General features: G+C 42.8%; 1 protein-coding gene across 2 annotated transcripts in view; it reads right to left on the bottom strand.

Moving 5' to 3' along the window:
• bltp3b (bridge-like lipid transfer protein family member 3B) overlaps positions 1–12162 on the bottom strand; it is a 43652-nt gene that overhangs the window by 10466 nt on the left and 21024 nt on the right. For both annotated transcript variants that reach the window (XM_079263009.1, XM_079263010.1), the window contains exons 4-16: positions 11335–11426; positions 11054–11243; positions 10830–10970; positions 10270–10437; positions 9522–9702; positions 8211–8294; positions 7886–8047; positions 7376–7497; positions 7158–7299; positions 5086–5279; positions 4236–5003; positions 2855–3534; positions 218–366 (exon numbers count right to left, since the gene is read on the bottom strand). In XM_079263009.1, coding sequence (XP_079119135.1) covers positions 218–366; positions 2855–3534; positions 4236–5003; positions 5086–5279; positions 7158–7299; positions 7376–7497; positions 7886–8047; positions 8211–8294; positions 9522–9702; positions 10270–10437; positions 10830–10970; positions 11054–11243; positions 11335–11426 — 3073 coding nt within the window. The remainder of the gene's footprint in view (positions 1–217; positions 367–2854; positions 3535–4235; positions 5004–5085; positions 5280–7157; positions 7300–7375; positions 7498–7885; positions 8048–8210; positions 8295–9521; positions 9703–10269; positions 10438–10829; positions 10971–11053; positions 11244–11334; positions 11427–12162) is intronic.

Genomic DNA, 12162 nt, shown 5'->3' with positions numbered 1-12162 from the left:
TACATCCAGATAGTTAAATGAGACACGCTTTTCATTTTCCTTCTCAGTTTCTCACTCCAGCTGGTGGAAAAATCAACACGATGCTGCCACCTTGTGGCCAAAGCAAACACCTGCAGGTTCATCGTTCCTTCCCATTTACTGTGGGATGTTTTTAACACAAAACAGCAAACTAAAGACAGAAACAGGCTTGTTTAAGGTTAAATTATTTTTTATCCACCTCTTTCCAGCAGGCTGTAGGTGTCTCCATCCTCCATCAGGTAGCTGTCGATGGAGACGTTGTCCAGGGACTGCAGGGATGGGCTCTTCTTCATGTTTTTATACGACACAGAGAAACTGGACTGGGAGCGGTCACGCATCAAACGACCACTACAACACAAACACAAGTGTGGAGTTACATGAAGCAGAGCAGCATCTGGCTACACATCCATGCATGATTTATTTCTGACTGACAGCTATATGGACCCATTCTTTGATTTAAAAACAAACAAACAAACAAAAAGGGAAAAAAAAATTTTGATTTATATTCTATTAGGCCGACACTGAGCAGAGATAACTGGTTCCCACAGAGCTGCTGGAGCTCACTCAACATGTCATGAATTAAATATGCCTTCATTGCTTCGTGTGGTGTTTAAACCAAGTGTGCATCCCAAGTGCCACAAATCATCACAGAGAAATAAAAGAAAATCAAACTGGGTCATATCAGACAGAACACAAGGCTGGAAACAACAACGTAATCAATACACACAGTTTCATCACAAATACACAGGTAGACACTAAATACACACAAAGACCAGGGTGTCATGCTACACATGCAAATGCATGCCCATCAGGGATTCACATTAAACTGATTCATCCTAACATCACAGAAACAAAAGACACACACTCACATACAGTACGTCTCCACTCACACACACACACACACACACACACACACTCATTAGTCACAGATCCAGTTCCTTACATGTTGGACATGGAATAAAGGGAGGTGGATCTGCTGGAGTTTGAGGAGCTGAGGAGATCAGAAACCACAGACAAACTTCCTTTCCTTGGTAGAGAGAAAACACACACACACACACACACACACACACACACCTCGCATGGGTCAAAGCAAAAGTCAGAAGTCAAAAGAGGCAGAGAGAGGAGAGAATGACAGAAAAACCACTCCGTGCTGGCAGAGAGAGGATGATGAAGCAGCCAGAGGCCGGCCGACATTTAGGATGCGAGAGACGGAGACTGTTAAACATTCATACTGACAAACACTGGAGTGGGAATTGAACACACGGCTCTTGTGTTGAGGAAAGATTAGAAAGAGGACGACACGTGTGGGTTGATGACAGCGAGAGGTCTGGAATACATTTAGCTAAATCACCCAAAAAGCCCTGGAATAAAAGCTGTAAACAGCTGAAAGTAGCAGCGAAGTGCTACCAACCATGTTAATCATCACCAGCGACCTGAAACAGATTAACCCCTAAAACGCCGCTAGAACTCCGGAATAGTTGTGTGCGACTCTGTGGGGTTAATGGTTATGGACAGATAATCCTGTAGGTGATCTACGGATCTTTTCCAGATTTTTATATTATAAAATGTCGCGTTTAATCCAACACTACACATAGTAAATTCACTATGATCAACAATAACATCATTATTGTGTTTTTGTATTTAAAAAGATCCCCATCACTACTGTGCTGCTAAGATTTCTGTATTTTTTTTGACCTGGAAATGATTATGAAGCTCCTTCCAGACAAAATTTCTTCCAATCAGCTTAATATGAAGGCAACGTCCAATCAGGAGCAGCCAAAGATCAACAAGTGAGCAGAAAGTTCTGTGTGTCTGAAAAGAATAAAAACAGTGGCTGGAATAAAGTTTAAAAAAAATAAAAAAATCAGCTGAGTTGGAGTTGGTTTTGTGAGGATAGCAGGAAATTTATAGCATAAATAAATCAGTGTAAACAAGGACAAAGTGTAAAAATGTAAACAGTTTCTGTTGTCTGTTTCAGACAGAAGAGAATGATGTGCAGATGAGAAAAGACTTGGTCACTGCTGCACTGCAGTAATAAATCCTAATAAATCTATTGATACTATAATTTTATATCATTTTAGCCTTATAATCTGACAACTGAAGCTGTCCTGTAAAAAATAATGCAACAATAATGACTGGGATTAGAAGGGTAGAGCATCTACATGCATTTTCACGGTATAAAAACCCAGGTGGACCAAAAATAGCAAAACGTTTAAGACTTTTAAGGGTTGAAGATAATAAAAGATGGGAAAAAAGGCCCCGACTCTTCATCAGTTTTGATAAATTAATGGCAGCCTGTGGGATAATGAACATGTTGCTTTAAACTTGGGTTTCGGTGAGTAAACAAGCTCGTTCCTCCGGCGATCATTAGTTTCTGATGTGGAGAAGTGAGGATAAGACGGTAAACATCCCCTCGAAGCTAAACCATCTCAGAGGTATCGACTCAACCAATTCAAACGCTCCCAGATATAACAAATAATTTCCTTTTTTTAACTGAAACTCACTGATCCACTCACTTCTGTGATACTACATACAGACAACAACTACTTATTGTGTAGTAGAAGTTATTTGTATTTAATGATCCTGTAAAGTGATATAAATATGACAAACTTAGCTCGTCCTGCAATCCAGTCCACATTTAAAGGATTAGTTCCAAAATTTGCAAAAAGAAAGGTTGAATGTTGTTGTTTGCAAACACATTAAACCATTTCTTTCATCCAAAATAGCCGGAGGGAACATTTAAAGGACAGAAATGGGAATCTAAGAAGTACATGCGGAGTTTGAACTGGGATCGGGTCCATTTAGAGGAAGCAGGAGACGGATGAGAGGAAATTACCTGGATACGGACTGAGGCATCTTCGGCGTTGCGGTCTTGTCTTTGTCGTTGAGGTCTTTGCTGCTAAGTGGATCAGAGAGAGGGTCACACATGGGGATTCTGGGGTCCAACCCGGCACCCACCTCACCACCAGTACCCATCCCATCCACCACACTCTCTCCCCCTTCGTCTGAACTCCCCCTTCCCGCAGTCTTTGCTGGAGTCCTCTCCTCCGCTGAGGGTTTATGGTTTGACTCAGGGCGTGTTGGGGTGCATGAGGGGACGAGAGGAGGAGGACCGTGTGGAGCTCCACCGTCTGAAACCTCCCCACATAACAGCTGGTCTACGGCGCAAGGTCGCCTCGCTGCATCTCCTTCTGAGCCAGACCCGTCATGACCCTTCTCTGCTGCCTCTCCCGCTTCGTTGGTGGGCTCCAGAGTTCCTCGGCTTTCCGACGGGGAGAGCTCCGATCCTACAGGAGATCCCGAACCCTCAGGGCGGGGGACGGGCTTCAGAAGGAGGGACACCTCTGCACTTTTAAGCAGGAGGCCCAAGCAGACTGTGAAGGGCTGGTCGTCTGCAGGACGGTGGGAGGTGTCTCTCCTGGACGCCATGTCCTCCAGATCCTGCTGCAGTGTCTGCTGCAGGGCTTTGAGGCTGCGCTGAAGCTGCATCAGGAACACAAACTGCCGGTGGCTCACCTGAAAACGCACAGATGAAAGTCGTTTTACACGCATGCGGAAATGAAACAGCAATATTTAATGTTGGCAATGTGGTGACCCAACATGTCCGATCCAGTTTGGTGCAACGTTATCAATCATTTATCTTTAAACTGCCGTTTTTAATTGGATTTTTAATGATTGGATCCATTTCAGTTTTCTGTCTTCATTAAAATGACAATATTAATAACTAGGGGTGTGAAATTCGAATAGAAAAAAATTGAATATCCGGATTTTTTTGCTTCACAATTTTTAAATCGATTTTTTTTTCAAATAAATACAAATAATCCATTATAAAATTTGTCATTTTTATTGTTTTTATTTATCTTTTAACTCGTCTTCTTGGGCCTTATAGCAGCAGAATGATGGTCTGGCTACTGCGATGTTTTTTCTGATATAAAAAACAAGAAAAATTTCAGTCAAAAAAAGTTTCGTACATGTTGAAATTGAAATCGAATCGTCCCTAATCGTTTCTCAGTCCTTTCTAGTTTATAGAAGAATGAAGTTACTTGGAAAATTAGCACCTTTTGTTACTTAAGTGTAATAATTACTAATAGAAAATCTGCTTGAATCGAGAATCGTCGCCCCAAAAATCGGAAACTAATTAAATCAGTTGTTGTTGGACAACTCACATCCTTATTCCTCACACACATCAGACGTCTGAAAGAAAAACACAAAAGTACCTGAGCACTCAGGTGCTTCTGCACATGCACCAAAACATGCACATCTGCATCTTTACAGGACGCTAAAGAGGAAGAGGAGGGCAGACTGTCCAGGAGGAGGGGTTTATGGAGCCCGTTGTTGGGCGGCAGTGTTGCATCGTTACTGTGTGATGATGATGATGATGATGATGATGGTGGTGGTGGTGCGCTGTCGGTGCTGTAATACTCCTTTAACAGTCGTTTCCTCTGCAAGCGTGCGACAGCCTCAACTGATGTGCTTCGGGACAGTCCTGATCCGGCGGCGCCTCGCAGCTTCTCCTGATGCTGGACGAGCTTCGCTGGCTGACACGCCCACACGGTAAGAGGGAAGGAGTCCACGAAGGGCTGCGGCCGGCCTTTACCGCCGCGCGTGCCTTCGTAGTCCACCCAGAACTGGGCAAAGTGCAGCGCCCAAAAGTCGGTGGCGGCGGGCATCTTGAGGGCGACCGTGCCCATCGTCGGCGCCACCAACCCCCGATAGATGTCGTGTAGCTTGGTGTCTTGTTCGTGAGCGTGCCGCTGGAAGACGGGATGGAGGATGGGTATGGTGGAGGAGGAGTGGGGGAAATCGGAGGAAGATGAGGAGAAGAAGTGCTCCTCTTCGAAAGCCTGCAGCAGAGCCTCGAGGTGCGAGCGGGTACAGTTGGCAGGGTGGCGGGTGTTGGTCGCCACCATCTCTGACGTCTGTATGGAGATGGAGCGAGGCAGGTCAGCGGGGCAGGACTCCTCCTGGTCAGTGGGAACCACCAGCTGATGAAGAAAACCATCAAAATAAAACACGTATTCCAGCGAACTCTTTCAACGCTCCAAAAACACCCGCGACCCTTCTTACCTTGAGCATGAGGCCGTCGACCTTGACGTCGACGTGCTCGTCGGGTTTCTGGGAGTCATTGAGCTTGTAGAGCTCCATGAACTGTTCCAGGCTCTGTCGGAGGTCCAGGGCGAAGAGGTTCAGCCAGACCAGGCTTCGAGGATCCAGAACCAGTTGCAGGGCGTTGAGCTGGGCGTAAAGGTTGGGACATGGGACTGGAGCAGCCAAAAGAGTCATGTTTAGATGCATGAAGACCAGAAACCAATCAGCTCATCAAACCATTTGGTATCATAAAGAAAAAAGAAGTGTAATGTTCTAAATAGGTCCTGTCTCATGACTTTATATGATAGTTTTATTTTTGCATATATTAGCTACTGTAACATTGTATGAGGTTTTACCTAAAATACCAACCTTGAGAAGATTTATGTTACAAAAAGATTTGTGAGAAACGTCACGTTCTCAAATGGATGTGTTCATTTTCACCTCTATTTCATAAACTTTACCCAATAAAAATTTATGACAAAAACACAATTTAAATATGTATTTTTCATTTATAAAATTAGATTTAGGAGAGATCTTTTACCTGAGTGGTTTTTTTTAATAATTTAAAAAAAAAAAAAAAATTTATATAAGGTCATGTTTTTTTAAACATGACCTTATATAAAACTTTTTCTGTCCCCTCCACATTAGACAAGCCTCCTCACACTCCATTTTAAGTATAGTTTAGTATATTTTATCTAATCCATACAGTTTATTTTTATCGTTGGTTTTACTTACTATTTATTCAGTTTGTTTTATTGTTTTAATTCTGTATTCCTTGTATGACCTGTTTTATTGTGTTATTTAGTTCCACTTTAACCGTTTTATTCGGTTTTTATTTTGGCCGATTGTTTACAGCACTTTGTTTCGACTGGTTGTTTTAAAGGGCTTCATAAATAAAGTTGAGTTGATAATCATCAACACTGCACCAGGGAAGCTAATAAGCTCCATCTGCCTCAGAATCTCACCACAAGGGGTCAATTTTTACTAAAGTATCGCGTTGCAGAGTTGTGGAACAGTCATCAACACGTGGTAAAGATCTCTCCATCCTTATCAACATTTTGATATAATTTAAAAGAATATCTGCTTTCTCTATATTATAATAATTACAAAGCCTAGATGCAGGATGAATTGTACATTTGACTTGTGGTGCTTTAATAATCTCTGAATGTAGTGTCATATGTACCGTCTGCAGGGCTGGATTAAAAGTGTACAGGCCCCTGGGCCCAAAGTGTCCCACGGGCCCCCCTTCCCCCAGCGCAATATTGTGAAAATTGTGAATGATACAGTGTGAAACGACATTTCTAACATCTCTCAGCCAGTGGTACCAACAGACTAGACACAGTTGTGTAACTTTGTTTTTATGTACATTTTGTTTCATGTCTAAACTGCTGGTGTTTGGCCTATTTGGGCCCCAAGTGAGTGTGGGCCCCTGGGCCCATGCCCATAATGCCCATTGGATAATCCGGTATATTTATTTTTTTATTTAAACACACAGTGCCCACGCAAACCCACCCACATGCAAACATTTTTCATTTACACACAGATACAATCACATTTATCAATTATAGATTTCATCTCCAATGTTTATCGTCTTTTTTGCTTTCATTTACTTACTTGATTCTGTTTTCTGTTACATTGATTTCTTGTTTAATGTTTTTAGTTCTTTAATATTTAGGTGAGATATCCTAAAACCCTATACGGACAATCTGTTTTCTTCTTGTTTTTTTCTTCTTACATAAATTGTTTTCATATCATGCAAATAAAAGAAAAAAAGGAAGAAAGGGTAAACACCCCTTAAAATACTAATATTTTTGTCTTGGTTGTACCTTTAATCAGTCAGAGAAGTAAAAAAAACCTTTAATTTATGTTTCCTAAAGACTGAATGTGTGAGAAATCAATGAATGAATTAATTGGTTAATCCGTCACTCGGACCACTGAGCTTAATTTAGAAAATCAATCTTCTCTCCGCCGCAGAAATCAATGACTTTCCAACAACTGAATGAATGAGCTGAAGAGCTCCTAATGAAAGGTAATGGGGAATCCTGTCTTACTGGGGTAGTCCTTCCCATCAGGAAAGTAGTATTCTGTGAACTCGACGTGGATGGCAGGCATCTCTGGGGGAAGGTACAGGGACTTCTTATTGCTGGAAATCATTGTTTTGGGGCTGGAGCGACGCTGGTCTGCTGTTGACACCTGAAAACAAATCACACAAAGTCACATCGATTCGCTCATGTCAGTTTGTAAAGCAGAGCAGGTGTGTTGTAGCGACCTGGTAGATACTGAAGTCTGCCATCCTGAGAACAACCGAGCTGGACATCAGCTGCGTTTTTGGACTTTGAGGAGGAGGAGGAGGACTAAAAGAAGTGCTGGAGGATGAAGTGTTTATTTTACCTGGAAAAAAGATGACGACATGTCAGGACAGGTGAAAACAGAAGCAAACAGGGCACCCAGTCAGATCTCTAATACAGAAACCCAGTTTCCTAGAAAAAGGTGCGCATCACCGCACGCAGCTGTGCGCACACACACCGTGGTACCTGGCTCTAGACACCAGCAGCACTGAACTGGAGGCTGTGTGTGTGGGCTCCAGTCTAGCAGACATCCATCTGCCTCCCTAAGCCCTACTTCTCCTTCTCTCTCCTGACTTCCTAGAGGTGCATACACATCGTCCCTAAGGGACACTGGAGGACAGAAAACCCGCAGGGATGACGTGCTGTGGCTTCCAGGAGGTACAATGAAATAAAAAAACACACACCGAAAACAAGCCGAGTTGCTGGTTTACCGTGCTGCGGGGAGCCGGGGGCCGGGCCCGGGGTTTGCTGGTCTCGGACTGCAGTCTTTAACATTTCCACGTTGGATTTGAACTCATCAAGCAGGTTCTTCGCCCAGCCCTCCCTGGCTTTAGTGGCCTCGCTGTAGTGCATCCAGTGAACACAAGTGTCACCTGCAAGAAGAGGAATTTGATCTAATTATTTCATTTTATCATTTATTATAACTATTCTGACTTTGAACTTTTAATGCAATTAGAAAATAACAGGAGCTGGAAGACACATGACCAGACATGTAGCGCGGAAAGTTCGAGAAAAAACATGATAATCACATCATACCTGCTCTGTGGAAAGGGTAGTAGTCCAGAGTGATGGAGCTGAAGGAGAGCTGCATAGCTCCGCCGATTATCCTCTTATTGTTAACTGTAAAACAGGAAAAATAATCATTCATGGAAAAGAAAAAAAAGTTCAAATAAGAGGTTTTTTTTCAGCCAAAATAATTCAAACAGAAGTATTTTCATGCACGAATCCCTGTGGAAAATTACAGGTGAGGTGAGGCGGAGGTTAGGAACGTCATGATTACTTTTAAAAATCGAACACTGAGATTTTTTGCTTTACAATTTTTAAATCTAGATTTTTGTTTTAAAAAAAACTTTTTTTTTTTCAAATCAATAAATATAAATCTTGTAAAACTTGTAATTTTTATAGTTTTTATTGATCTTTTTTCTTGTGTTCTTGGGGCTTACAGCAGCAGATGATGGTCTGGCTACTGTGTTGGGTTTTTTTCTAACTGAAATGAAGAAAAATGACGAGTTAATCAAGTTTTGTAGAATTTTTTTTTGTGTTTGTTTTTAATCTCTACAAAAATCAGTACTATCGAAAAATGGTGAGAATTGCAATTTAAATCGAATCGCCACCCAAAAGTAAAATCTGAATCAAATCAGGATGAAAGCGTATCATTACACCACGAATAATTCATGCAAAAGATCCATCAGTACCGTCCCGTTCCAGAAAAGATGACGCCTGGACAACATGGGCAGATCGCCTTTTGCTCCTGATATGTCAACAAAAGCAAAGCGCACGTCGTCGCTTGCTGAAGACGTGTTTTAGTGTGGGAAGGTATGGCAGAGGAAGAATTATTCAGCCCAAACAGATCAAGCTACTGCTGCCAGATTGAAACATTTTTCTTATACACACAATATAATTTCACCACCTGCAGAATAAACATGTTTTAGAAAAGGTCATCAGTCAGTAACTGGTTGCATCACATTGTAAAGTTTAGCTAACGTAACGTTGAAATTTGCTACAATGTTGCTGTTAAGTTAGAAGTTAAACAAATGGAAAGTTTTAGAGTTTAAACATGAACATGATGCCATGATATTTTTACTGTCTTATTATTTACATGTCAAACAGCAGCTGTTCTGCTGCAAGTCAAAGCTAGCTCGATATCCGGTTCAAAAGAAATGTTAAAAAACTGTTTTCACAATGTAGATCCTCAAGCCTTTTTCTCTGAATGTTTCTCTTTTTTATTTCTCCCACAATATTTTTAAACCAATATTTCACATGGAAACAGCGTCGTCTTTTTTACTTCAGTATAACTGGGTGCAAAGAAAAAGTGAACTAAAGGACAGAAATGGATTTATATGCTACCTTTGTCCTTTGCATGGATGTCGTCGCAGATGTGCAGGTCGAGGTGTGTGATCTGGAGGTGATGGGACGTCTCGCACACATCGTATGCGCTGAACAGTTTGGCCATGGTTGCGCTCTGGTCGGCGGCTGCGGACGCCTGCTGCGTGCGCACCTGCTGGGTTGATGGGGGTGGAGATGACACCTGGAGAACACAGACGAGGCTTTTAGTGGTGATATCTCTGCACTGCAGATAGGAGTGACTGGACTTCTTTTCTCCACTTCCAATGATGTCATTACGTGGGTTGTTATGTTTAGTTGTTAGAAAGCCTGTCAGGCCACATAAACAGCTGAGTCATGCAATGCTCAATGCTTCCACCAGGTGGCATATCAGACCCAATTACAGACACACTGCATGCTCCGACCAGGACAGGTGTGAATCTGAGTGTGTGATGAATGTCTGGATATTTTGTGCATCTGAATGGCGAGAAAGCAGGATATATCTCAGAATGACAGCAATTGTTAGACAATGTCAGCAGACAGACGCCATATGGTATCAGGCGAGTGAAGCTGAGGGGGCAGACATGCTTTTAGAACACAAGGACAAATCATCAGACTGTGACTTCTCCACAGAGAGTGTAATTAGGTCATGCACTGAGAAAAGATGGAAAGAAATGAACTAAGGTGGGAATAAAAGGTCGAGGGGGGAAAAAAAAAAAAACGGCATTCATGCAGAGGTTTGTTTTACAGTATTTTTACTGTAAATGTTTACCTGCTCCTCTGTGGCCATGCTCTTCCTCTGCTGTGCAGACTTCTCCATCGCTTCACTGAGGGATTTCGCATACTGCACCATGGCTTTGAGCTGGGAGTCAGTCAGCACCCACAACAGGTCATCCAGGATAAGAATCAGCTTGGAGGCCACCACGTTGCAGTCCTTTATCTGTCAGGAAGAGCTGCAGCTCTAAATGTGCAACTGGATGCAACACGGCTTCATCATTGATCAAACTTTTGAGGCCGAATTGTGCTGAACTCGACAGATACGATCAAACATTCGCTGCACATAGTAAAACGTTCTAATCAGATAAAACGTAGACGAAACGTCGTCACAGAACGCTTTGATGCAGCTTTTCATAAATTTTCCATCAGAGTGTTTGTTGTTTCAGAGAAAATGAAAAAGAAAACACAGCAGCTGTTTGAGTGAGCTGGCCCTGCAGCCTGTGAAGAACACACACAGGAATTATTGTTCCCGTATGTCAGAGCTGTCTAATTTCAAGCATGGTCTGTCAGCTTTCACAAAGTTGGTGTCTGAATCGATTAAAGCACGTTTCTGACCCGTCTCTTTAGAGTGACTCTGATCTTGGACTGGTTGGTGATGAGTCGGATGGGGGCGCTCAGCATCTCGTGCTCCGCACTCTGGATTGCATCAGCTTCAATGCGGATCATCTGCCAGCTGATCTCTTTAAACGTCAGAATCTGGAAGGAAAAAAGACAGAAAAGTTGATGAAGCTCCACAAGTCGGGTGAAGACGGTCAGGTCTGAAAGCGGCAGATGCCGACCTCTCCCCTCTGCGGATCCTGGATGCGAGTGAATCGCAGGTCGCTCATGCTCCAGCTGGTGTTGACGCTGTACACCTGCAGCTGAGAGAGCTCGAAGGAGGCGTTAAAAGCCTTGGCACTGATCCTGATGACAATGGAGTTGATGGATAGAGACATCCCCTCCACAACCTTCTCAGCAAAGCCATATTCACTGGACAGAAGACAAATATCGAGATGAGCAGCAGCTGCAGGGAAACATCAACCAGCCTTACAAGTCTATGAGAAACAGACCCGAAGCCCACCTTTGTCCTGATGCTGTTGCTATGGGAGATGGACCATTGGGTGGGCGGGGCTCATCGCAGGTACTCATCTCCATCACAACTTTATCCAGACTCTGAAAGTGAAGGCAAAACAATTACTCATCCTTGATTATGTTTTTTTAACTAAACTCTGGTGGATGAAAATGTAAATAAAACCAGAACACAGTGGTGACGTCATTCATCTTATAAACACATAAAACATGTCTTACTTTCAACATTTGATATCCTGAATCTAACAGCAGCAATATGTCTAAAGTTTACCACCACGCAGCATCTTTTCTTTTCAGAGCGCTTTCTGGAAACACCCGGAAACTACGGAGACCCACTGCTGGACCTTTGGGAGAGGAATGTTGTCCCATTCTTGCCTGATATTTGTCATTTTTGCTTTTTATTTTGGGCCAATTGTCTTCTACTGGTAACTGCTGCAGGATCGTTCAGCAGCCAGACTGCTTACTGGGAAGCCATGCTGCTGTAACATGTATGCAGACTCGCATTGTCTTTTTGAAATATGAAAGGCTTTCCTCAAAAAACTGCATCTGGTTAGAAGCATATATGGCTGTGAAGCACATAAACCTGCACACTGATGGAGCTTTGTTGCCAGTTCCATCGGCACAGATCGAACCCAAGCCCATCAGACACGCAGGCCTTTTAACAGCACTGATAACCATCCCGACTGCCTCTCTCCTCTCAGACATGTCAGCCAAAATAAAGAGTTTTAACTTGCTTTAACATGCTAACCAAAGAATAGTTTTCCACCTCTGGATCATGATCACACACAGCTTCTTGGCTTCTTTACCTCCATTTGTGGAT

This window comes from Telmatherina bonti (genome assembly GCF_933228915.1).
Source record: "Telmatherina bonti genome assembly, chromosome: 23".
Taxonomy (NCBI): Eukaryota; Metazoa; Chordata; class Actinopteri; order Atheriniformes; family Telmatherinidae; genus Telmatherina; species Telmatherina bonti.
The sequence above is the reverse complement of the archived record's forward strand: the minus strand, read 5'-3'. Positions and strand labels throughout refer to the sequence as shown.